A 27578-nucleotide genomic window follows, 5' to 3' on the forward strand; every position below is an offset into this window, starting at 1 on the left:
TTGTTGCAGTGTCAAAAATTCAGCCCATGTATGGGAGCCAACATTTGGGTTTTAACTGCTTCATCATTTCATGGCGCGCGCGTGTGTGTGTGTGTGTGTGTGTGTACATACGTACATACACACAGAGAATGAGACTGTGTATGAATAGCAAACACTTGGATAGAGACCACAAAGGCTTGATGTCTGAAAGAAAAATGGTAATGGCAAGAGAAAAAGGAAAAGAGATGTGCAGCTGCACATTCTTTTAATCTCCTGAGTGTCATTATACTACATCATAATTGTTTTATCCCTTTGGCAATAAACTCCTTTCAGGCTACTATTCTATTTTAAAAACTCTGAACTCTTATTCATTTTTGTATTGGGGATGGAATACAGAGATGCTGTACCACGAGCTATACCCAAGCCCTTTTAATTCATTTATTTATGTTTAATTTTGAGATAATCTCACTAAGTTGCCCAGGCTGGCCTTGAACTTGTGTTCTTTCTTCATCAGCCTCCTCACATGCTGGGCTTATAAGTGTGTGCCACTGTACCTGGCTGAAGACTCTTACTAGGTCTCCTGTGGCCATCAGCCTACAGTATTCACAACTGAGACTTTTCATTGCCTAGTTTGTAATAAATAGGCCCTTCCTCCTCACACTGAAATTTCATGGTTATTTCCTCCCCCATCAAAGATCAATAGACATTTTTACTGAATGAAACTAAAGTACCATAAACTGCATGATTTGATAACATTCTGAGATGTGTGGGTGACTGATTTGTGTCAAATAATTTCCTAGACCAAGAAAGAAAAAATCCTAATGATTTTAATAACACTAGATGTAACAGAAATATGAATAAGCCCTAGAATTTTAAAAACAGTTTGTAAGTGTTAAATTTAAAGAAGTCACAGGTTGTTTTTTTTCTTCTTCCCAAATGCCAAAGCAGATATTGACACCAAATTCCAAAGCAGATATTGAGGGCTATCTACATAAATTTGTTCAGAATTCCTACTATGTTAAGGTTGTAGATTATGCTGTGCAGTAATGATATCTGCTGATTATTCTCTGTGATAGATTAAATATAGTATATTATGCTTATAGCTGATGTCCCTTTATCCCTTTACCACCACCTCACTGATTATTGAGAGTCTTTAGAGAAAATAGCTTATTGCATTGGATGATTACATGCTTCAATTGAATAGTAGCTTACTGCCAATTATCATTACAATGCCATATTGATTTTTCTCCTTTCCATTATGGAAATTAAAGCAGAATTTGTTTAAAATGAGCATCCATATATATCATAGATGTGACTAGTTCTGAAAACGTGCTATTTCTAAATGTACTTTCTTCAGTGATCTGGTCATTCTTACTGATAGGCTCTTATAAATGTAGGTCTCTCCTATGTTGGTAAGCCTTACCTTAGGTAGGGATGAAGTGGATAAAGACTGTGGAGTGGAAATATGTGCATGGTTTAACTATTTGGAGTATGAGGCTGATGATGTTGCTCTGTAGTAGAATACTTGCCTAGCATGAAGGAAGCCCTGGGTTTCATCCCAGCACCAGGGGGCAGGGGGAGATAGACCATAGATTTTAATCATTGTTTCACAGAAATCTGCTATATATTTATTTTGATGTATGAACTTCATGGGCAGCATGAGACTGGTTATTCTCTTAACTACACACATTAATAAATTCATTAAATTTAAATTAGTCAACAAATATTTATGGACTATATATAAACTACTGTGGTAAGTGAAATAGTAGCTAGAAAGATAAATGAAATAATGTACTGTCTTTAGAGAATTCATAACCCAAAGGGGTAGGTAAGCCATGTGTGTCAAGAATCATAATGTCAGTGAGGGTTCTTAACAAAAAGAATTTGTATATTATTGGAGGACTTATAGGGGGAAGACATTAATGGTTCAAAACAGTCCTTTTGAGCTTTGAAGGTTTATTGAGATGGTGTTGGGGTGACCTTTTGGAAGAAAGAATAAATGAACTAAAACAGGGAATTGCAGGTAGGACTATAGGAACAATAATTTGTTTGATTTTATTGGTACATATAGTATAAGGTCTTAGGCTAGAAAGCTAAACTGGAGCTAGATTAGAATGTTGGGCCAAATTATTTATATGTATTAGGTAGTTCAGGGGAAATTGTTGGAAAAAAGACTATGGTTAAATGCAATTTAATCTGGCAGTTAACAAAATGAACAAATGAGAAAATGAAGCTACAGAGACCTCATTTGGGAGTCTCCAGGTATATTAAAGGAAAGGTTAATAGGGCTAAACTAGACTGTTAGCATAGACAACAATGACAAGGAAGGAGGGGGCATTTGAGGAATAATTCTAGAAAATTTATGCCTGGATGCCATAAAGTTAGATCAAGTTCTATTTAATCTGTCTTCTAGCCTTGTACCACACATGGGATTTGATCTCCTTAGTCATTCCTCTCCAATGCACTGATCTCCTCACAGTTTTTGGAGCATTTCAAACATACTATTTAACACCTCAGGAAACAGTTTACCTTTAATCCTTGTACTGAAAAATTCCTCACTTCCTTCAGGGCTCTGCTCAAATGTTACCTTAACTGAGGACCTTTTGCTGACCACACACTGAAAAGTAGCATCTTGGATCTCCATTTTATTTAATTTACCAAATGTTATTTTTCTTCCTTGCATCAATGCACTGATATTTATTATAGTTGGTTATTTGTTATCACCTGTCTCCCTCTTTCTATATGGTTGTCTTCATGAGTATAAAGGGCTTAGTTTTGTTGTCTATCATAGGTCTGTCACCTAAAACATGCTTGTTATAGACACTCAGCAAATATTTGTTGAATCCACAAACAGAACAAATGCAAAGGGGAAGTAGAATGGGAGATCAAACAATTATGGAATATTTCAAGTATGAAGGATTCAAAGGGTCATAATGTTATTAACAGAATGTTGAAGAATGGAAGAGGAGTTGATTTAGAGGATTGGAAATGGGAAGATAAATTCAGCACATAAATTCAGACTTAACTATATGATACTAGTGAAACAACCAAGGCAGTGCTGTTTACTGGGCAATCAAAAATGTGAAGAAAGTTCTTGGATTTAGGAAAAGAGCTCTGAGTTACACATATACAGTCAGTATTTGAATCAGTATCAGCAGAGAAAACAATAGTAAGATAACATTATCAGAAATGAAAATCAAAATGTCATTCTGAATATTTAATATCTTAAATACATTAATTTAATCATACTCTTTTGTTTGTGTGTTCTTTTTATAGTTGGGTTAACAACTTTGGACATGAAGGTCTCGGGCTCTTATTGGATGTTCTGGAAAAGATTCTGGACAAAAAACTGTAAGAATAAACATTAAAAATTTTTCATCAAAGGGGAAAATTTGAAGTACAACACCTTATTATTTTTTTCTTAGGCAAGAAAATATTGACAAGAAGAATCAATATAAACTCATTCAGTGCCTCAAAGCATTTATGAATAATAAGGTAAGTAGTATTTACTTCTGCCTTTGTTACAAAAGGGGAAAACTTGCTTGACAATGTGAAAGTATGAAACAGATGAGATAGTACTTATTTAATTTACAAAATGTCTTTATGATGCAAATCATAAGTTTCACTGAAAGACTATTTAAAATATACTTTTGTTTTATACAGTATTTATTAGTAGGTATTGCAATCATGTAAACATATCAGTCTTGTTTTCAAATTAGAAATACTTTTATTTTTCTTTTACAGTAGTAGTTAAAGGTCATAAGTTGGAAGACTATTTCTATATGGTTTTTATTCCATTGAAAAAGAAAATTTATTGGTCAGGTTTGACTTGGTTTCTATGAACATCATAAAGTTAATATTCTCTTTTATGTTCAGTAAATGTCATTTATGAGCATTATGGTTTGTAAATGCGATGCCCACCCCCCAATCCTTTGTGTGAACGCATGGACATTCAAAGGTGAAATGATTGGATTGTGAGAGTTCTAATTTATTTAGTCCATCCTAGTTTGAATGGACTAACTGGGTAGTAAGTGTAGGTAGGTGGGGTGTGGCTGGAAGAAGTGGATTACTGCATCATGCCCTGGAAAGTTTCATCTTCCCTGCATCCCCCATCCCATCCCACTCTACTTCCTTACTGCCTAAAGGAGAACAGCTTACCACTGCCACACTCTCACACTCTTTCCCCATGGTGTGCTGCCTTATCTTGGGCCAAGAGCAATGGAATTGGCCATCTATGAACTGGACATCTAATATCATGAGCCAAAATTAATGTTTCTTCCTCTAAGTTAATCTTTTCAGGCATTTTGATCACAGTGACCCAAAAGCTGACTAAAACAGAAATTGGTACTGAGAAGTAAGATCATTGCTGTGACTGATCTGACATCGTGGTTCAAAAGCCTTTGGAAATGGTTTGTGGAATAAATTTGGAAAAGTTTGGAAATGCATGCTGGAAAGCCTTAGGATATTTTAAACAGAGCTTAATGGATGATTCTGATGGGAACCCAGAAGACCAGAATGCTGATAAGAGTGAGGGCTATGATCTTGAGGTTTCAGAGAAAAATGAAGACTTTGTTGGGAATTGGACTAGAGGCCTTTTAATGTTACATTCTGGCAAAGGACCTGGGTACAATTTATTTGTGTCAAGTTTAATTTAAAAGTGATGAACTAATTAATCTGTCAAAGGAAATTCAAGGCAGCACAGCATTCAATCAGTGGCATAGATATTGCTGGCAGCTTTTAGCCAGGTTTACTGTGACAAACAGGAGCAGATAGCAGAAGTCAAGTATTTTAAAAACCTGTAGTTTGACCAAAAACATGCATGTACAATTAATGCCAAGAGAGTTGTGCTTGTTGAAGATATTATGGTACCTATAGAGACCCTAAATACATCACAGAGAAAATAGGAAAGATGGCTTGAGGATATCTCAGGAATTTGCATGACCATACCCTTGTGGGCTCTAGGGTGTAGAAGGGAAAGTTCCTTTGAGAAGAGATCACTGGGATTCACTGCTTTCACAGGGGTACCTAGGAAGTTGTCCTCAGCCATCCAGAAACTCAGAGTCTGTAGAAGCCATGATTCCATAGGGTTCAGGTATTGTAAGAGCTGGCAGCAGACCTTGGTGTCATCCATGTGGTGTTGGTTCTTCAGGAATACAGGATGCTAAAGTTAAGGGGTTGGTCATGGATGCTTACACTGAAATTTAAAAGGAAGGCCTGGGAGGCCAGGGAAAGTGTAACACTGTCTGTCTATGAGAGGGCAATGCATGAAGCTGTAAAAGTGAAGCCAAAGCTGGAATGGAGACCCTAGGAATTAGGAGATTCCAGTAACATGGACTATCAGCCTAGAAAAGCTGCTGCTGGCTATGGAGCAAGCCAGGTTAAAAGATAGCCCAAGTGCACTGTAACTATCCAGACCAAAGAGGGGAGGGGTAGAGCTGCCCAAGTCCTTTGGAGAGTACATCTTATGGCTGTGTGACTTGCTGTAAGCATATTTAATGGACTTGTTTGCCTGGCTGACTTTAGACTTGTTTTAGCCCCACCTTTTTTTTTTTTTTCTGTGCCCCTATTCCTCCCTTTGGAATGGGAGTGATTATGCTGTGCCACTATATTGGATAAATGTAACTTTCTTTTGATATTTATAGGAGCTTATAGCCAAGAGATCAAGAGTTTGCCTGGGGATTGAAGTGGGGCAGGGGTGCTTAACCACTGAACCACATCCCCAGTCCCCTTTTAAAATATTTTATTTAGAGACAGGTTCTTGCTGAGTTGATTAAGGCCTAGCTGAGTTGCTGAGGCTGGCTTTGAACTCGAGATCCTCTTGCCTTAGCCTCCCGAGCCACTGGAATTACAGGTGTTGCGCCACCAGGCCATCTCAGAAGAGACTTTGAATTTCACTTTTGGGAAGTATGGAAACTGTTCAGACTATGGGAGTCTTGGGGATAAACTAAATGTGTTTTGCATTGTGAGAAGAACATGAGCTTTTGGGGGCGGAATGTTATGGTTTGCATGTGAGGTGTCCTCCAAAATCTCTTGTATTAGTGCAGGGATATTTGGAGATGAAATGATTATGAGAGATGTAGTCAATCAGTCCATACTAGTTTGAATGGATTCAGTGGATTTTAACTGTAGGCAAGTGGGATGTGTCTGGAAGAGGTGGGTCATTGGAAGGGAAGGTTGCATCTGCTCTGTAGCCCCATTGCTCACCTCTCTTCTTCTGTGCCACCATGAGAGGAGAAACTTCCCTTTGTCCTGTCCTTCCCCCATGATATGCTGCCTCACCCTGGGTCCAGAGTAATGGAGTCACCTATCTACTGTGAGCCAAAATAAATGTTTCCTTCTCTAAGTTGTTTTTGTCAAATATTTTGGTGTCAGTGATGCAAAAGTTGACTGAAACCTTAATGACATCTCTGGAAGACAGCAGGGCTTTATTTTTTGTATAATACCAGTTGTGTAATTAAGAACTATATGAATTTTAGGCTTTTTATTAGTGTCTTAGAAATGATGTAACTTCTATACCTACAGGTAAAATACCATTGATTAATTCACTTAATTACATAATTGCCTTTAGATGGCATTCTATAATCTCAAAGTGCCTAATAGAGATATGTAATTATATGGAATGTTGCCATATTTGAAATAAAACTATTAATAACCAATGAAATAAAATTTTGTATTTAAGGAATCTGCAGTCTTTCTTAGGCATATGAAGTTATATAATCATCATATATATTTTATGTACATATATCAATGAAAAATATTATTGGCACATGTGGTAGATGCTTGCTAGTAGACATGAGATTCTTAAATACACTTATAGTGCTGTTTCTGGAAGTTTTTCACAGAAAGATCCCTATCCATATTAGTACAGAATTTTTCAACTGCTGTGCTCTTAGTCTTTGGTTACAATGTTATGCAGACTTTGATGAGTAATAAGAAAGAACTTACTAAATGTTGCTTCTCCATGGTTTACGACGAATCTCTTTTCAACTGAAGGAAATAATGACATAATGGAAAGACAACATAATACTAGAAATCAGGGGTTCTGCTGAACTATACAGAGTTCATGCTTTGCTCCTAATAAGTTGAGTGGCCTCTGAAAAATAACTTCACCTCTCCAACTAATCAGTCCACTCATCTGTAAATTGAACTATAGTACCCTTTGTTCTGCATTCTCATTGATTCATGTTGTCAAATGTCACAGTTTTCTAGGACACCAACTAATTATAATCAGTATAGTCACAAGAGAAAATTATATTGGTGAGATTTTCTATAGAGCCTTTTCCCCACAGAATATACTTTGTTATATCAACACATAAGTTCTTATTTTGTAGGAGTTTTGCAGTTTTTGAAGAACCTGTTAATTTGACTTAGATTATTCTAAACTAAGGGTAAGTTTTAGTTAGACCACATTTATGTCTTGCATGTAGGCACTTAGAACATGAACAACTGGCTCATCTAAATTACAGGCATGTGAAACAATAGGCATAAATACATATTCAAAATAGAAAATATACTGTTTTGTATTAATTTCACATGGAATAAATTGTGTAAATCAGAGGAGGAAACTTTAATCAGAAATTACTTAAATGTCAGGTTTTTTTTTTTTTTTTGGCCCCTTGAAGTTTAGATTACCTTCTGAAACTCTTCTCCCTGTGCAAGGCATATACTAATAAAATCATGAAAAGTAAACCATTATTCCTTAGCTTCCATTTTGATAATATTGCTCTGATGTTTGGATTGATGGTTTTCCAGATACATGTCTTATATCTTTATATATTTAGTATGTCACTGCATTTAAAGAACATTTATATAATTAGTGAGAACCTCGTTGCGGAGGTACAGATTTTTTGGGTAATTTGGGTTTAGTTGCTTTTTATTTAATGAAAGATGCTCCATAGACATTTCATTTTTGAATGAAAATTTTATATTTCGTATTTTCCTCTCTTTAGTTTGGATTACAAAGGATTCTAGGGGATGAAAGAAGTCTTTTACTATTGGCAAGAGCAATTGACCCCAAACAACCCAACATGATGACTGAAATAGTAAAAATACTTTCTGCTATTTGCATTGTTGGAGAAGAGAATATGTAAGTATTGCTGTACTATATTTATTGCATAGAAAACAACTCTTGAGATAAGTCTTACTTTTAATAAGTCTTACTTTTGTTCTCTTTCATTGGATAACTTGTATAAAAAAGTATTAGACTTTAGGGAATTTTTGATTGACACTTTTGTCTTGTATATTTATATTGTAACAGTTTTTGGAGATTATGGAAGCTAGATTTAAATAGAATCATACAGGGGAATTTTTTAAAGGTGAATTTAAAGTGAATAAATAGAATGTTATCTTGCCAAAGGTGAAGCCATCATTAGAAAAGTGGGCAAAATTTAAAAGTTAGTTATTTTGGCACTCTCTCTCTCTCTCTCTCTCTCACACACACACACACACACACACACACACACACACACACACACCATGCTGCATATCACACAATTTTATGTCTGTAGTTGAATTGAATATATGCTTTTATTTTAGTATAATTTTTTGGATAGCCTTCTAGTTTGAATACCTATGGTAATTGAAAAGATGAAGTACTTATTGGTAAGTGAAATTAATTAACTTTTCTTTTTTTCTTTGTTTTTAATAGGTGTGTGTGTATGTATATGTATGTATATGTATGTATATATATGTATATATATGTGTATGTCGATATGCACCAAATTTAGCAAGTATTGCTGAGTATGTTTTGGATCATATATTCCTATGGAAATGATATTGAATCCAAATCAAAATTTCACATTTATTTCATTAGTAATTTCAGTTTGTAAGAAACCATTGTGTGAAAATTGAAATATATACTATGGACATGAACTGAAACATTTTTCTCAAACCTTTGTGTGAGAGTAATAATTTCAGTTTGATTCAGAGGTGGACCATGCAAATATTTAAGGAAATTTCAATATGCTGACTTTCTTATAATTGTTAGAAAAAATGAGATGTTGTTTAGTGCTAGCTGTTGTCTTCAGAACTCAAAAGACAAACATTAAATCTAAAATATTACATATAATGTTAACTCTTTTCTCAGTGAGAACAAATGAAGTAACCTATGCAAAAGTAAAGTTTCCCTTGGCTTTATAAAAAATCAGCTTATACATGAATAAGAAATACTGTTTTTCTAGTCAAGTAGATTTCCATAACTTAATATTTAAAAGTCACCCTAGCCTGATATAATTGTTAGGAATTAATTTTAATTTCAGATATTATTTGATAAAAATAGAGTACTACATAGAGGTGCATTTGATTTCAACATCATATCGTATAGTTATCAATATTTTTATCTAGGTAAACAAATTTATTGTGCTAGATAAGGATGTTTCTTTGATTACCTTGAATTTCACTTTTGGTTTCTTTTTTCTTATTCTTTTATCAAAGAATGTTGATTAAAGTTATTTTTAAAATATTCACTCTATCCAGCACTTTATTATTAATTCACAGTGTGTTTACACTACAATAATCTATTAACGATACACATCAAATTATACTTAAGTGATATGAAGATCTTTATTAACACATGATATTTCAAAACCTGAAAATTTAAATTTTAATGTTTTTCTATCAGGAATTCTTTTGAAGGTATCACCCAGAAACATTATTTTTCTCAAGACTTTTCTAATTGAATTTGAATTTTCATGCTCTAAAATTGTTTAAATTTATCAGTATTCAACTTGTAGGAATATGCAGACAGTAGCTCAATTATTATATGATAATGATCTTTCAGTTGGAAAGAATAAATCAAAGAGATCTATTGTATATTGTGTTGTCTATAGCTGATAATATAATCTGTAATTGAAAATAGATGAGTAGATTTTAATTATTCTCTTTACACACACACATAGAGAGAGAGAGAGAGAGAGAGAGAGAGACAGACAGACAAGTCTGTGAAGTAGTGCAGATGTTAATTACCTTGATTGAAACATTTTACAATATATGCATATTTCAAAATATTATGTTGTACACTATAACTATACACAGTTTCATTTGTTGATGAAAAAAATTAAATAATTTTAAAACATGTAATGACATACATAAACATTATGCTCCAAAAGTAAAACTGGTAAACTGAAAGAAATAACCATGTTCATAATATATGTGTAAGAAGTATTTTTCATTTCTGTTTCTTTTTTTCCCCTCTGTAGTCTAGATAAACTTTTAGGGGCTATAACTACTGCTGCAGAGAGAAATAACAGGGAGCGATTTTCACCAATTGTGGAAGGATTGGAAAATCATGAAGCTTTGCAATTACAGGTAAGTTAGTTTTGTCTTAAATTGCTTCTTGGGTTGTATTTAGAGTACTCATTTTGTATGACAGTAACTCCATTTTAACTGGCTCTTAAATAGAATTGGGTATAAAAATAAAATCCTTCCTGTTAGATGTTTTGTTTGTGAGATTAATAATTTGTTTAATATTAGGAAAAATACTTTCTAATTATTATAGATATGGTCCTATGATTATAATTGTTATTCTAATTTAGTAATAATAACAAATCAGGAAAATTGAAGCCTTATCAGTCATCAGGGCCAAAGGGCAAGCCGTTCAGCCAATGCCATTGTTGTATCAAGTGTTAAAGAACATATGAGAGGAATTTAAAACAATTAAGCCCATCTCTCTTTGTGCCATTCAGACAACATTCAGAGGTCTGACTCAACCAGAAGAGAGGAGATTGAATTGCAATTCCTGTGTGTCACAGTTCATCTGATAATCCTGTGTAGCCTTAGCCAAAGTCTTTTCTTCAAGAAAATAATAAAACTTGCTGTCCTTTTCTAGGTGGTTCAGGAAATGACCTATGTTAACTTTATTCTTGAGGAATAAGAACTCACATTTATGGTGCATATTTATGATATGAGCTCCTAGACTAAACATTTTAATTTGCATATGTCATTTGATTTAATTCTCCCAACAACCCAGCTTTATAGGTATTAATATCATCTCTATTTTGCTCATAAGAATGAAGAGTAAATAACTTGTCCAAGGCGACACAGCTTGTAAGAGACGGAAATTGATGCCAGCTTTTTTGGTCTCTGATGCTAATACTCTTTATTTTAGATAATGTATGCCATTAAATTGCTGAATGAAATTTTTTTATGCTGTTGAACTGTCATTCAACAAAGACAACAAGTTTTTATATTTAATTTTATCAAATAATTTACTAGTATTTAAATATTAAAATTTCTTATGAGAAACTAACACAATTAATTTTCTCCTTTTCAAAGTTATATTCTGAAATATATCTTTTTTTCTCTAGAGTTTGAAATTGTATCAGATAAATGAATTGGCTTGTTTAAAGAGAATATGTGATGTTAAGAAACCTTAATGCTTCTTCAAATATATAAGTAATTTTCTTAATTATGTGTTCTTCTAGTTCAACTATGATGAACATTTTAGATAAACTTTTATAGTGTGATTATGTCAAAGGTATTACATATTTAAAAGTTGGAATATTTTCTAAGTTTTTTTACTAATACATTTCTTCTTGCCATCAAGCTTTGTACTTCTCTTGTAAAGTGTCTTCAGGAGGAAGAAGTAGTTTTAGCTATATTGAAAGTTTTCGTTACATTTTATACTTAGTTTGTCATACTTGGGCAAAGTATAATTACATATTTTAAAAATCTACCTTAAATGAATTTTTAAGCATAATTCTGTGAATTACGTGTTATTACCTCCAGTTTACTGATAAGGAAATTAATTTGCTGGAAGGCTAAAGCCCATTGAAAAATCACATAATGGTTAAGTGGTAGAACTGTGATTTGAACTTAGGTCTTTGTGATGCCAACATTTGTATATTGTATTGCCTGTATTTTAATGTGACACCACTACCATAGATTAGTTTACCCCAAACAATGAGATGAGATTAACATTTGCTATCCTTCAGGAAGCTGGACAAATGGAATGATAAAGTAGAAAATGTTTAACAAATAACATATGAAAAAATCACAGACATCTTGCTAAGTATTCAAGAAATTGTTGAATACTGATTATAGATGCAAGCTACAATTTGAAATTTCCTATTCTAATGAGCTACAAAAATTAGTAATTTGTTATATACAGAGCCTTGTACTCTCACAAGAATTGAGCAGATTTGTTTATTTGTTGTATTTAATGTGAATAAAAAATATCCTTGAAAAGTTTAAAAATATATTCAGAATGCAGAAATGAAAAACAAAAGTTTAAATTTGTTGTTTAAGAAATATAATTAGTACTGTATTTTAACAGAATTAGTTTTCTATTTTGGTAGTATCCTGAGACATCTCAAAATGTTATTATAGTCTCAGGAAGTAATTTTGTTAAAATACAGGACTAATTGTATTTTAAAATAATAACTATATATACCCCTCTTTTATTTTAAAACAGATTATTGACTTCTCAGTTTTTTTTAGTCCATCTGTAAAGTAAACTATTGCACCTGTGATAGGATTTTCAAGAAATAAGCAGAAGATAAACCATCTATCTTGACACTTTCTATCTTTGCTGTCTTCCCTTTAACTTAGTGTCATTCTCCAGTCTCACATCCTATGATGCTGGTTTTTATCTGAGTTATGCTTTTAACTAGCCTCTCATCTCGCTTTATCATTTTATAGTCCATGTCTCTAAAAGAATAATCTCTACTTGTTTTCTGTTTTAAATTACCTTTCACAACTCAGATTTCTCACAGTTCTCAAAAAGGCATACTGTCATCCTGTAATTTCAAAATCCACTGGCCTCTTTCCAGTGGAAGAATGCCACTGATATCTAGGTACTCTTCATCATCCTCTTCTTTGAAAGATTTTCTTCCTTTGCCTTCCAGGCACAGTTTTCTCTCTGCTTAATGACTACCTGTAATGGTTCTTTCTCTATTTTTTTCTTTTTTGATACTGGGGATTGAACTCAGGGGCACTCAACCACTGAGCCATATCTCCAGCCGTATTTTGTATTTCATTTAGAGACAGGGTCTCACTGAGTTGTTTAGCACCTCACTTTTGCTAAGGTTGGCTTTGAACTCCTGACCCTCCTGTTTCAGTGGTATGCCATTGTGCTTGGTGTTTCTCTATTTTTTAATGTGTTTCCCCTCTTTTGACATTCACATTTTCTGTCATTGATCTTCTCTATTATCATTTTATATCCACCTATCCATATATACATATGTACTTATACAAATACATGTATATATGCTCATAGACATATACATATTTATTTTCTCCATACATATTCTCAGTTACTTCTCTAGTTTTAACATGCAACTTATATCTTAGGAAATCTCCAGGTTTATAAATGCAGATCATACCTTTCTCTCCATCCACAGCTGTGTCTCCAAATACTGAACTAGTTATCTTACAAATGTTGCAAAAATAAGAAATTAAAAATAGCATTTATGGGGCTGGGATTGTGGCACAGTGGTAGAACACTACCCTAGCATGTCGAGGCCCTGGGTTCAATCCTCAGCAGCACGTAAAAATAAATTTTAAAAAAAGGCATTGACAACTACAACTAAAAATTAAATATTTAAAAAATAGCATTCATAATTCAAAATTGCCAAGTGTCAGTGTTCTAAATACATGTTATCATGTTTAAACCTCGCAGGAATTCTAAGAGGAGATAGTTGCAGTAGCCCCATTTTATGGATAAGGAAACTGAGGCCCATAGAAATTAAGTGATATTTCTAAGGTCACAGCATGGCATAATAGGAGATAAAGCCTAGATCAGATATCAAGGTGTCTGGCTCCAGAAATAATGCTATAACTACTATACTATACCTCCTTTTCCATTGAAACTTAGCTTATTATTTCTTCCTCTTAACCTGATTCATCCCAAGGAGTTCTAGTTTTCTCCTTGTGTTTTCCATTTTAGAATTTACAGGCATTGTTTTCTCCCCAAATCTTTAATTTTCCTGAAGACATTGTTCTTCTTTGCCCCTGTAGCCAGGCAATCATTATGTCTTCTTATTGTATAGTATAGACTATGACTATCCCATTCTCTCTTCACTACTGCCTTTATCTTCTCCCACCAATATTGTTTCAATAATTTCCTAATTAATATCCCATATTTTCACACCCTTCCCCTCCAGAAAAATGCTCTATGATGTTCTTAGTTATTCTCAAGAAATAAATCTGATTCTACTATAAGCATATATTAGAAAAAAAAACTATGTTTATTACCCAGTGCTATCTTGATGAAGGTGAAGACCTTACTTGTGACATATGAACTTTTTCAGCATGGCACCATCTTAACATGATGGCCTTTTAGCTTGTTATTCTTCCCAAAATACCTTGTGTTTTAATGAAACTAAATATAGTACTTCCCAAACAGTATATAGGCTTTGCAGATACCTTCATTTTATCATGCAGAACACTTTATCTGAAATATCTACCCTTGACCACCAATATCCCATTACTCTTTGTAAAATTTAGTGAGAGCCCAAAAGAAGGTGAAATTAGGTAATTTCCTGCAGGAGACTTGGAAATTTTCAGTGATGATAATTCAACTAGGACATGAAGGGTAAGAACATTCCAGAAATTATCTTCTCTAATAAAAAGTAGTATTGTGTAGGATGAAAGGCAAGAAGTGCTTCTGATAGATAATAATATAGGCTACAGTAGTATCTCAGTTACTTCACCAAAGAAGACAAAACAAGGTATTTTCAACATTTAGTTGAAACTTATATTTACATATCCAGACAGGAGAAGCCAGGGTATACTGAGCATTAATAATTGTTTATGGAAAGAAAAAGTAGTATAGTTAACATCCAATGACATGATATCAAAACAGTCCCTGTTTTCCTCGACTGCAATTAGTATGAGAGGTGCCATGTCCTTTCAGCATTTTAGGAGCTATGTAGAGAAGTGTGTTAGTCTGATTTAATACATTTTAAAATGATTTTCTAACATGTCAAAAATAATAGACATGTTTTCCATGTTGTAATTGGATCTGGTACACAAAAACAGTGCAGTAAATACACCTGCTTCTAATGTGTAATAGCTTCACTATCCAGACCATACCTATTTAATAAATTCATCCTTTTGGAATATAAATGAGAACCAAAAATGAAATAAAAACAAAATGAAACAATTCAAGCAATCTGCAAAATGCCACCAAATCTATCACTTAAGCTTCATGGGAAGAAAGACCTATGAGCCTTTTATCAGCCTCTCATCCTTCTCCTTGTCCCTTGTGGTATCTTAATGAGCTTAATTATCCATTTTCCATCCATCTCAGACCAGAAGCACAAATTAGGAGAGGGTTTTTCCAGACTGATGTACTGGGATCATCAAGAAGTGATGGCTGGGGCTGGGGATGCAGCTCAGTGATAGAGCCCTTGCCTGGCATGCATGAGGCCCTGGGTTCCATCCTTAGCACCACCAAAAAAAAGGGGGGAAAAGTGATGGTTGATAGCCTAGCAACAAGAGAAGAATACTTAGAAACAAAAACATAAAAATACTGAAACTAGAATGCAAACAATAACATTTTATTTTACTTGTGCCACGGCGAGTAGTCATGCATACTTCAATAATTCCCCAGGGTATCTGTGTTTCAGCAAAGCCCACTAACTCCCATATTTAATCTTACTGATGAGTCAGAAATAATTTATTTAAATGGTATCAACTATGATTTTTAATAATTTGGGAATTATGTAACTCAGATCATGTCCTATGTGACCACATATGGTGATGTTTAAACATTCAGATATATGGAGTGATTTTATGTAGCTTGATTCTTTCCACATGGTTCTTAATTTTTGAGATTTTACTCTTAGCATACTTTTGAACTAGCTATTACCTTTGCTTCTGAATGCTAAACTTTTCTTGTTTTCCTTTTGCCTCTATGTTTTATTAAAATTTCCTATGTGGTTAGCTGTTAAATTTGCTGATTACTAGAGCAATCATCAGACCTTTGATCCTCAGTCCTTTGCTTTTCTCATTCTGATGATCCTTGAGCAGTGTCATTCAACCTCTTGACTTCAGCTAGCACTCATATATAATGTCTCCTTCTGAGCTTACAACTTTCTCCTGACTAACAAATCCCTTATGTTTGGGAGCCTCCAATTCAAGTTTTATGTTATTCTTAACTGTACTTATCTTCCTGTTCTTCAGCCTTTTCTAAACTTATCTCTTGACCTAGCTTCATCTTATATTTCCAAATCTGGTTAGACTTACCATTATTGACCAATTGGCGGACACCAGAAATATAGTAGTCATATTTACCCTGATCCACTGTCCATTCCATTATTCAACGAATTCTATCAGCTTCACTTTCTTACTGTTGTACTGCCCTTCCTTGGCATAGTATTCCTCTCTCTCCATCCCCATTGCTGTTTTTTAAATTTCAGGGTTTGTCACATGCCATTATTTAATCATTTCCTCAGACCCTTTAACATCTTCTCTCCTCCTTTCTAAGCCCTTTTAAGTAATACCCTATAAAATTATCTTTCAAAAATGTAATTCTTGTCAGAATAAAAACCTACAAAGACATTCTATAGGCTCTAGGATTAAGATCTACATAAAATACTCAATCATCTAGCCATTGATTTCTCTTTTATCTCATATTCCACAATTCTTCTGCATAACTATTTCCTTGAGCCATACTATGCTTTATTTCCCAAACATTCTATGGTTTTCATCCCTCTTAACTCCATAACTTTGTACATGGTCTCCTTTGCCTGAAATCCTTTTCTATTTCTTCACCTAATTAACTGAGTCTGTACATGTGTATCTTTCTTGGTAGGTACTTATGTTGACTTAAACCATCTTTATCCCTAACTCCTGCTGGGCTAGGATAAAGAAACACCTTATTAATGTCAACAGAGTACTTAATAAGGTCAAGTATGTGACAGTGTCAATAAAATTTTAAAAGCACAATTTGTCACAGTTAATGGCAATATGGATAATCTGTCTGACAGTGCCCTAAAGTTGGCAATTATTGCACTCCATTGCTCTATGAATTGTGATCCAACAGATAGTTTCTATTGTTTCTAAGCCTGTAAGTTAAAATAAATAAGAGGTTTTAGCATGTCTCCTTAATTTTGAAGAAGCTTATGTTTAAATATTTTTCTTCCTATGATGAATAGCACGCACATGTGTGTGTATGCTAGTGAGTGAATACATATAGAATGTACAAAATATAGAAATTTCCTTATGATATAATGAGATAATTGACTAAAATTACAAACATAGAAACTTATTCCATTTGCTCTTTAAACATCAGAATCATGTATAATCAATGTACAAAATTCATGGCCTTCCTAGAAATTCGATATTTTGTTTCTGATGGGATCAGTATTAAGAACTGAAATATTCACACCAACTTGTGTCTTCATACATGTACTTTGGATAATAATGATTATCACATTCAACCATCATTAATTACCCCATGTCCCCTCCCTTCCCCTCCCACCCCTCTGCCCTATCTAGAGTTGGTCTATTCCTCCCATGCTCCCTCTCCCTATCCCACTATGAATCAGCCTACTTGTATCAAAGAAAACACTCGACATTTGGCATTTGGTTTTTGGGGATTGATTAACTTCACTTAGCATTGTCTTCTCTAACTCCATCCATTTACCTGCAAATGCCGTGATTTTATTCTCTCTTATTGCTGAGTAATATTCCATTATTATATATGCCACATTTTTTATCCATTCATCTATTGAAGGACATCTAGTTTGGTCCCACAATTTAGCTATTGTGAATTGTGCTGCTATAAACATTGATGTAGCTGTGTCCCTGTAGTATGCGGTTTTTAAGTCCTTTGAGTATAGATCGAGGAGAGGGACAGCTGAGTCAATTGGTGGTTTCATTCCCAATTTTCCAAGAAATCTCCAAACTGCTTTCTGTATTGGATGCACCAATTTGCAGTCCCACCAGCAGTGTATGAGTGTACCTTTTCCCCCACATCCTCACCAATACTTGTTGTTTGTATGCATAATAGCTGCCATTCTGACTGGAGTGAGATGAAATATTAGAGCAGTTTTGATTTGCACTTCTCTAATTGCTAGTGATGATGAACATTTTTTCATGTGTTTGTTGATTGATTGTCCATCATCTTCTGAGAAGTGTCTGTTCAGGTCCTTGGCCCATATATTGATTGGGTTATTTTTTTTTTTTTGATGTCTAGTTTTTTGAGTTCTTTATATACTCTAGTGATGAGTGCTCTATCTGATGTGTGAGGGGTAGATATTTGCTCCCAATATGTAGGCTCTATATTAACCTCACAGATTGTTTCTTTTGCTGAGAAGAAACTTTTTAGTTTGAGTCCATCCCATTTATTGTTTCTTGATTTTGATTACATATTGGTGTGAATATACTATGTATATAACCAGAGATATGAAAAATCATGCTCTATATAAAGAATTGTAATGCATTCTGCTGCTATATATAAATAAAACAAAGAAAGGGAAAATGTATCTTACAATGGAATATTATGCATCATCCTCAGTGAGTGAAGTACTGCTATATGTTACAACATGGTTAAACCATGAAAACATTATGCTAAGTGAAATTGTAATCACTTAGATTATGTAATTTCATTTAAGTGCAGTATTTGGAGTAGGCAAATCTATAGAGATCGAAAATAGATTAATGGTTGCCTAGAGGTGGGGAGTGGGATGAGCAGGGAAGAAAATGGAAAGTGACCTGTAGTGGGCACTTTGTTTATTTTAAGGTGATTAAATATTCTAAAATGAATTGTGATGATTAATGTACAACTCTATAAATATATTAAAAAGTGTTAAATTATATACTTTAAAAAATAAGAGAGAGCCATTTGGATAAACCTGTATTCTTCAGTTTAAATCAACGTCTCTCCCCCCCACTTCCCCGCGCGCTCATGCACCAAGTCCTTATAGCAGTAAGAACTCAGCCTTTCTTATCTGAAAGAGCATTAGGCTATGCCTTTATTTAATTCTTCCCAGCAAAAGGATATTGTTAACAGAAGGTAACCCTCCAGCAGCTCTTTAGTCTGCAGAGAAACTGAGGCATTTGCAACACTGAGTCAGTTAGAGGCCGTCACCCATGTGATGCTGGAGAAGAGATTAGATTTCTTAGGATGAATCCTTTTCTTAGGGTCATACTTGCACATTACCATTAACATGGATTTTTGAATTGTGTACAGAAGGGAAAGAGTTAAAATTTAACAAGTCAGTGATGACCAGTAATTTACAGAATATAATTAATATAATTAAAATAATTATAGCCACAAAAAACCCTGAAATATATATGACCATTTTGACATCTAAAGCCATTATAAAGAAAATAAGCAACAGAGGAAATCTGGGTAATGGACTCTATGATATTCAATTCAAGGGCATTTATTTTCTTTTTGTTATAAAGATAAATGTTATTGAGCAAGACTAGATTAGCATGTTATAATGTAGTAGAAATAATCCAAGGTTAAATGTCATAAAGACTCAGTTCTAATCCCAACATTGGGGCTTATTAGCTATATGAACTAATTAACTAATTAACTAGTATCTCTAGGTTTTGTTTCTTTACCTTTAAATGAATATACTAGCATAAAGTATTTTATGTTTCTCTGATTTTAAAATACCATGATTCTTTACTTTCTATCTCTGGAGTTAGATTTTTTTTTTAAAGCAGATTGATTTTACATTGTAAGAGGACAATACAGTTCACTCAGGCTTTTAAAGAATTTTATACTTGGAAGTTGAGCATACCAATTTTAGAAGTTTCATTATTTGGGAATGAGTTTTGTATTTCTTTGGTGTGTAGGTTTTAGAGATTAGGCAAGAAAGTTTTCTTTCTTTAATGTCTCCAGTGCTGGACTACTTGGTCAGACTTTCTTCAGTGTTCTATATCCATGCCATCCACTATAGTAGCTACTAGCCGCATGTAATTTTTAAGCACTTGAACTATGGCTAGTGAAAATGAAAAACTGAGTTTTTAATTTAATTATAATTAAATTTCAGCTGTGATTAGGGACTATAATATTAAACATTACAGTGTTATAGTATAAGTGTGTGCATGCAGAGTAGGGAGTAGTATGGCAGAAAGGAAGGAGAGTAAGAGACCTTTATATTGGATGAAGGAATTCTGTCCATATTACTGCTCAGAATGTATGGATTTGGATTCCCCAATCCAGCAATCATTTTCTACTTTTGAGGGTTTTTAAATTCATATTTTGTTATATATATGAATAACTTACTACTTTATGTGGTAGGCAACATGTTGTTAAAATAGTTCTGTTTTTCTAAGGTTGATATTCCTAGTATATCAAGCACAATGTACCCATTAAATTTATTATCTTACCTGTCTTTAAAATCTTTTGTTGGATCAATCTTTGAATGGAGTTTATGAGATACCTGGATTATGTGCTGAAATTTTCTGTATTTGTAGTAAAGTGGTATTATTTAAGAACATGAGTTTTCTCATTGCTCTCTGACCCCATGTAAGTTATGTATCTGCTTTTAGCCTTAGATTCCTCATCTGTGAAATAAAGATAATAGTAATATTTATCTCATATGTTTTTTATGAGAATGAGATTAGATAGTGACTTATATGAAGCTCATACTACATTGTCTGGCATTTAATGATAGTAAAACTAATGATGATGATGAATATTTGGGGTTCTGTATTCTGCTAGGAATTCAAAATTCACCCAATGGATATATTTCATATTCATAATTACATAATAGAATTTTCTTTCCTATAAGTCAATTAGGTTTTTATTAAATTTTGTATTTGTAAATAGTGTTGTTATTTCAATTTTGAATTGATATTCTGTTTTCTGGAAAGGGCAGTAATTATGACATAAAGGAATCAAGATAATTAGGTGACTTTTGTGTTCCTCACATTCAGGCAGTATAAATATTTCTCTAAAAGAGTTCTGTTCTAGCAGTGAAAATTGGAAAATGATGTGGTAATATTATGATTCATTGTGTTGTTTGTAATTAATTAGATGCCTATTAGAATTTGATAAACAATAAATGGTACGTTGTCAAACTATTCACTTTATTAAAGTACTGACTTGAAAGTGTCTCATAATTATTTTATACCATCGTCAATAAATTCATCATCCTTGTTCAACTATATATTCATATACTGTAGGTAAAATATTTAGTAGCATTGCAGTGTTATCTTATTAAATATAGTTATTTAGATGTTGGTATATTCATTAATTTTGACTTTTACTATTTTTACTGTTTCTTGGTTTAAATACTTTTATTTGTGCAAAGGTACAATTATAAGACTCATTAAGTTGTTTCTTATGGAAATGTTCTCTTTTCTAGTTGGGTATTAATACAAGCCATTAAACTTGAATTTCTGGCAAAAACCATCATAGCAGATGGAAATTTTTCTCACTATTTATTTTGGATTGGGCATGTACTTTGGCTTGTTTGGTCATGTCATAGTTGTAATGTAACAAGAATCATTCAAGCAAATACAATGTTATAGTACTATACACAGGATGCAAACATATATCCTAGCCTATGAAAACAATATAAAGTCTTACACAATTTCTTATTGTAATTGGAAGGTTACATATTCCATTAATGCATAAACTTCATAATAACTTGGTTGGTGTATCCTTGTAACGTAATGCCAAGTCTATGAAAATATTTTGTTGTTTGAGTATGTTCTCCTGATATCTGAATATCTTAGAAACTGAACTACATTGTTACTTATCATTTAGGTATAAGTAATGTTCTAAACATCCTTAGTTGTCTTCTTCAACTCCTTTAAAACATGCAGCTTTTGATTTTTTAATCTGGATGTGAGATAGAAGGGTTGATCTCCCCAAGAGCAGCTTTAGATATAAAATTAAAAGCAATGTACCTTTTTGATCGTCTCTATGTTAAAAAATTAACTCTATGTTAATAATAGGTCTAGAGAAGTCAAATGCATTTGAAATATATTTGTTAATGTGTATTTTCCATTCTAACTACTTATTTATGTTTTTATTTATACGTACTTAATATCTTTACTAAATTTGGCATTTTCCATGAATCCCCTAGCAGTCAGCTCTTTAAGTATTCTACTACCTGTTACATATATTAAAAATAGTCAGTTTAAATGTGTACCTCTTCAATTAAACTATTAGCCAGTTGCCTTCGATTTTATCAGCATTTTCTAAAAATGCTATTCAAGAATAATATATGCAACACCTGGAAATGAGCATTTTGCCAGTTCTCTTCTTGCTTGCAATTTCCAGATAAGTCCCTCTTTTGAAAGGAAATTTCAAAATCAGAAGGTTGGAAGAGGAAAATTCATTTTCCAGTAGAAATATAATTAATGAAACATTTCTTTTGGAAATAAACATGTACACTTCATTATGCTGAACATGTTAGTATTGGTATCACAGTGCCTTCTAGTTGATCTTAACTCACTCACATTAATATTTTACACCAACCATGTTAATTCATTTAGTTACATATTTTAATACTCTATATATTTTGTGTTAATCTATCCCAATAAGAGGATAGAAATAGTGTAAATCAAGGTAATAATTTTCCCAAGATGTTACTATTCCCTGTTTGATAATAGGCTAGTTTTATAACTATATTTGATTGATTTGAGAAAAGTATAACCATATAGGATTGAGGCCAAGTGCACTCTGAGGACAGCTGGATATGAAAGATACATTTCACGAACTTTTCAAGGGGCCCAATATGCACACTCTTTGAACTTTGGTTTTCTCAGAGGGAGTTTAATATTCTTTCATATTGTTCAGTAAAGCATAAAATACTTGATCATATACCACATTTTTGTTAGAATTATTTTGGACATCATAAACTTTATTGTTTCTTTGTTGTTCTTAATCTAAAGTCATAACCATCATTATTAGAAGTATTTGCCTTTCTTGTTTTATAATATGTATTTTTGCCTTCAGTGAATGCATTTATCCAAATGCATTCAGTAAATATTTCCTTAATTTATTTGAACATTTTTTTTTAACAAATTTGCTTTCTTATTTCAGGTGGCGTGCATGCAGTTTATAAATGCCCTTGTCACTTCTCCATATGACCTTGATTTCCGAATCCATTTAAGGAATGAATTCCTTCGTTCAGGACTAAAAACAATGTTACCAGTAAGTTTAGTGTGTGTATTATGCTGATGAACTTTTAACAATTTTCTCTTTGGACAAAAGTATATTTTGAAATAACATACTTTTGTGCCTTGCAGTTTTCTTTTGTAAAGCTTTAGATGTTATGTAAGCTATTTTTCATTGCGGTAATGTCATTCTCAGTGTAGAAATCATGATTCCAAATTCAGCTAATGGTGTGCCCTGAAGTGATGTAGATTTTTTTTTCTTCTTCAAGTCAAAAGGGAACTTCCTTTTTTTTTTTGAATTTTGAGAATATAGAAAACTAGTTTGTGTGTGCATACGTGTGTGTTTATGTGTGTGTGCAGTCAATTTTTGATTAGAATTTTTTACTTTTCTCTTTGATAACTTAGATTGCTCTCATTTGTATTCAAAATAAGTATGTATAGAATTCTCATTAGTTTATTCTAGATGCTTTGCTTAAGAATGGTGCTCTTGTAACAGTGCTTTAGGAACTTTTCTAAAGAAAAGCAGTTTTATTTCTTAATTGAATGTGAATATTTGTTCTAATTAATAGTGTTAAAATAGGTTTGGAATAATTTCATAGTCAGAATTGGAGACAAATGAACACACTTATTCTGTTAATACAAGTCCAATTACTGTGGCTCTATATTTTATTTTGTTAAGCATATTAACTGAAGAGTGACTTTAAGATTAAGGCATTGTTAAAGAGACAAGTGACATTTCACTATTCTTTTCACTTAAGCTATTGAGAACACACCTGAGAATCAAGAAGTAAAAGTCAAGGAGGAAAAAGAAAGGACTGAACAAAGAAATATCTTAATAATTGATGTATAGTACCTGGGTTTCTAGATGTGCCAAAATTGGGGAAATTTCCTGGTGAGGAGCCAGCATGCAATATGCATCTGTCACTTGTGGTTGGATACTCTTAAATGAAACCCATCATATCAAATTGTAAGATTGGGTCTATTTAAACCCATTGTAATAAAATATATTTTGGGTCTTCCTCATTTAATGCATTTCTATATTAGTGTCATCTTGATGGCTCTTTAATTTTTGACTTGAAGTCCAGACAATTGGACACAGTGAATCCAAGCAACGATTTTTGTGAACCATGTAGAGATTCAGGTTCAGTGTGTAGTTCATGTAAGTGCTTTCACCAGTTATAGGATATGTGACATGTCCTTATTTTTGTTTTATCATTAATCTCTCTTTCTGCAAAACCTGTGGTCTTAGATAGCTAGAAATGATCTTATACTCTTTTTATTTTTGGTTGCTTTTAAGTTGTCATCTTAATGGTTTTCATGCCTACTCTTACTTGTCTTGTTCTCTGTTTCTGGGAAAATAATGTGTTTGGATACTTGCAGTTTCCAGGGGATCCTTAGCATACTTTCCCCATTTACTAATATGCCATGTTTCTGCTGTACTTATTACTACACCTTTCAGTTCCCTCTCTCTAGAATGAAATGTTCATTTTCTCACTACTACTAATGAATTGCTAGTTAGGAATACTGTAATATTTGTTTTAATTTATTTTATTCCTCATCTTTTCAGAAGAGATATGGTAGCTATTCTAACCTTTTGCACTTTTGTCTGAATGTATTAATCTCTGCCAGTCTTGGTGATCTCATGGTGTGTTATTCATTTAATTACACTGATAGCTAAGATTTTACATCAGTGTTTCCAAGTTCTACTTTCCACTGTCCATTTAGCCCCATTTAAATCCTCTTATGCTACTATTTACTTCTGAAAATCTGCATTATTTATGGATGCTTCCAATTAGACTTTTCTTTATCACATTTCTTCAATATGATCCACTTTTTGAATCTCAGTGATTCCTCAGCAAGAGAAAAATAGTAAGCATATTTTCTGCTCTCAAAATTTTGTAATGGAACCTACAGGAATTCTCAAACATTTTCTGTAAGACAGTAGAGTTAAATATGTTCAAATATGGCTATGATTGTCAACCAAGTAGTTGAACATACCCCTGAAAGAGGTGTGTGGTTTGAAAATATAAATCCTCAGCTATTTCTGATATGTAAGAAGAGAAACAAAATCTAGGGGGATAGACTTTTAGAATATTAGGTTTCACTACTGTGTTTTTTTTTTGTTTTGTAAAAGTTGTTTAGATGTTGATGGACTTTATTTTATTTATTTATATGTGGTGCTGAGAATCGAATCCAGTGTCTCACACATGCTAAGCAAGTACCCTACCACTGAGCCACCATGACAACCCTCACTACTGTTTTTGATGTAGTTAAATTATCATGATTTGGAAAAGAACAGAATATATACTAGACGTACCTCTCATTGTCAACTACTATCTAACTCATCTGTTTAAATTTAAACTGCTAGAATTTATAGTAACATGTGGCATCTTTTACATAGATATTGAAGCTTAAAATATATTAATAGATGAACATTTAAATTTCTCATTTTTCCTATCTTATTTTATACACAGTTCTAACAAGAGGAACTCCTGTTTTTTTCCTAGAATATAGCATATTCATACCGACAGATTAGAATAGGCTAAGGCTAATAATATTAACTCTTGGTATGTGGATCAAAAATTATACCTATCCGGAACGACTAACTATTAGGGGAAAATAGTCTTATTTCAGTAACCTTTATGATCATCATGATATTTTAGCACAGTCAATTTTTTTCTTAATAATTATCAGGATTTATAAGACAATGCAATTATTTTAATAATAATCTATAAAAATTCATTTTCCAAATTTCGCCTATTTTTGTGGTTAAATTTTGGTGTTTGAAGGGAGTTTGTACCTCATTTATATGGAAAGTTAGCTTTTAATAAATTTGCTTTAATAATTTGGAATGATTTAAAATAGTATTTTCTTTTTACTTATGTAACATTGGTTCCTTATTTTCTCCATCTATTCTTTTCTTGTAACTAAGTGTTAAGTAAATCAGATATATGAAAGAACAATGCAGTAAGAAATTGTGTTTATATAATAGGCATGCTTTATCCCTTTGAAAAGATTGACCAACTCGGGGCTGGGGTTGTGGTTCAGTGGTGGAGCGCTTGCCTCGAGTGTGTGAGACACTAGGTTAGATTCTCAGCACCACATATAAATAAAAAATAAAGGTCCATCAACAACTACAGCGAATAAAATAAATAAAATTAAAAAAGACTGACCAACTTATGCTTTTTTTTTTTTTTTAAAGAGAGAGTGAGAGAGGAGAGAGAGAGAGAGAGAGAGAGAGAGAGAGAGAGAGAATTTTTAATATTTATTTTTTAGTTCTCGGCGGACACAACATCTTTGTTGGTATGTGGTGCTGAGGATCGAACCCGGGCCGCACGCATGCCAGGCGAGCGCGCTACCGCTGAGCCACATCCCCAGCCCCCAACTTATGCTTTTGAAGACTTAATTTTGATTACTTGGTTGGTTATCAGTAATATACTGGTAATGGGCTTTGATTTCCTTTGGAAGTATACTGAATTATAAATACTTAATTATATATTTCAGGGATTCTGCAAAAAATAAGATGCTTTAGCAAGCTGAGTGTGGTGATGCACACCTGTAATCACAGTGACTTGGAAGGCTGAGTCTGGAGGATCATAAGTTCAAGGCTAGTCTTGGCAATTTAGGGAGACCCCATCTCAAAATAAAAAATAAAAATGGCTGGGATGTAGCTTCATGGTAGTTTGCTTGCCTAGCATTTATAAAGCACTGGATTTGATCCTCAGCACCACATAAAAATTATATATAAAGATGTTGTATATATAAACAAATATTTTTTAAAAAAGGGCTGGGGGTGTAGCTCTGTGGTAGAGTGAACTACTACTGCAAAAACAAAACAAAATTCCTAACAAAACCCTAAAAACAACAAAAATCTGAAGCATATTTTTAATATTTTCCAAATTAGTGATAGTGTAATTTCATAATTTTTTGATATTTCACATCTTATAATATAAAACCTTGGTGATACATTTCCATTTTCCTTTATGTGATATCTATCATATCATTTGTACTTCGTAAACTTTTTTTATTTCATTAAATATTAAATATTTGGGGATATATCTTTCAAGATTTGACATTTGAAAAGATATTTTATAATTAAGAATAGATGTATATGTATGTATGCATATGCATTTATATTAATAGTTCTTGGCCATTATTAATAAAGAACATTTATATATTGCATTTATATGTGTCTATATTTTTTATATTATGCAATGATATTTAGACAGTCATTTTCACTGAAAATATTTCAGTCATGCAGACTGGTTTCAATGTTTTGTAAAGTTTTGATGCTAATTAAATGATATTTTTATTTAAATTTTTCTATTTTTCACACACTTACCTGTGCTCAAGTTTTGTGATGAATGTCTAAGACAATATATTATGACATGAGAATAAAGAAAATTTCATATTATAAAATATGTGAAAGGTTGTTTCTGTAATAATCAGCATTCTGGACATCTCCAACTTCTGCAGTTTTTTGAATAGAGTTCAGAAATTAACTCATGATATTACCCACTAATGTTAGGTAATTTTGCATTGCAATAAATCCTCTATTCCCCTTCAAA

At 32.9% G+C, this 27578-nt stretch overlaps 1 protein-coding gene across 1 annotated transcript in view; it reads left to right on the forward strand.

Annotated features, from left to right (window-relative positions):
- The window catches only part of Diaph2 (diaphanous related formin 2), an 821535-nt gene that overhangs the window by 202147 nt on the left and 591810 nt on the right, over positions 1-27578 (forward strand). The window contains exons 7-11 of the mRNA XM_077793878.1: positions 3256-3330; positions 3405-3474; positions 7929-8065; positions 10176-10284; positions 22937-23047. Of these exons, the coding sequence (XP_077650004.1) occupies positions 3256-3330; positions 3405-3474; positions 7929-8065; positions 10176-10284; positions 22937-23047 (502 nt within the window). The remainder of the gene's footprint in view (positions 1-3255; positions 3331-3404; positions 3475-7928; positions 8066-10175; positions 10285-22936; positions 23048-27578) is intronic.

Source organism: Urocitellus parryii, chromosome X (assembly GCF_045843805.1).
Source record: "Urocitellus parryii isolate mUroPar1 chromosome X, mUroPar1.hap1, whole genome shotgun sequence".
NCBI lineage: Eukaryota > Metazoa > Chordata > Mammalia > Rodentia > Sciuridae > Urocitellus > Urocitellus parryii.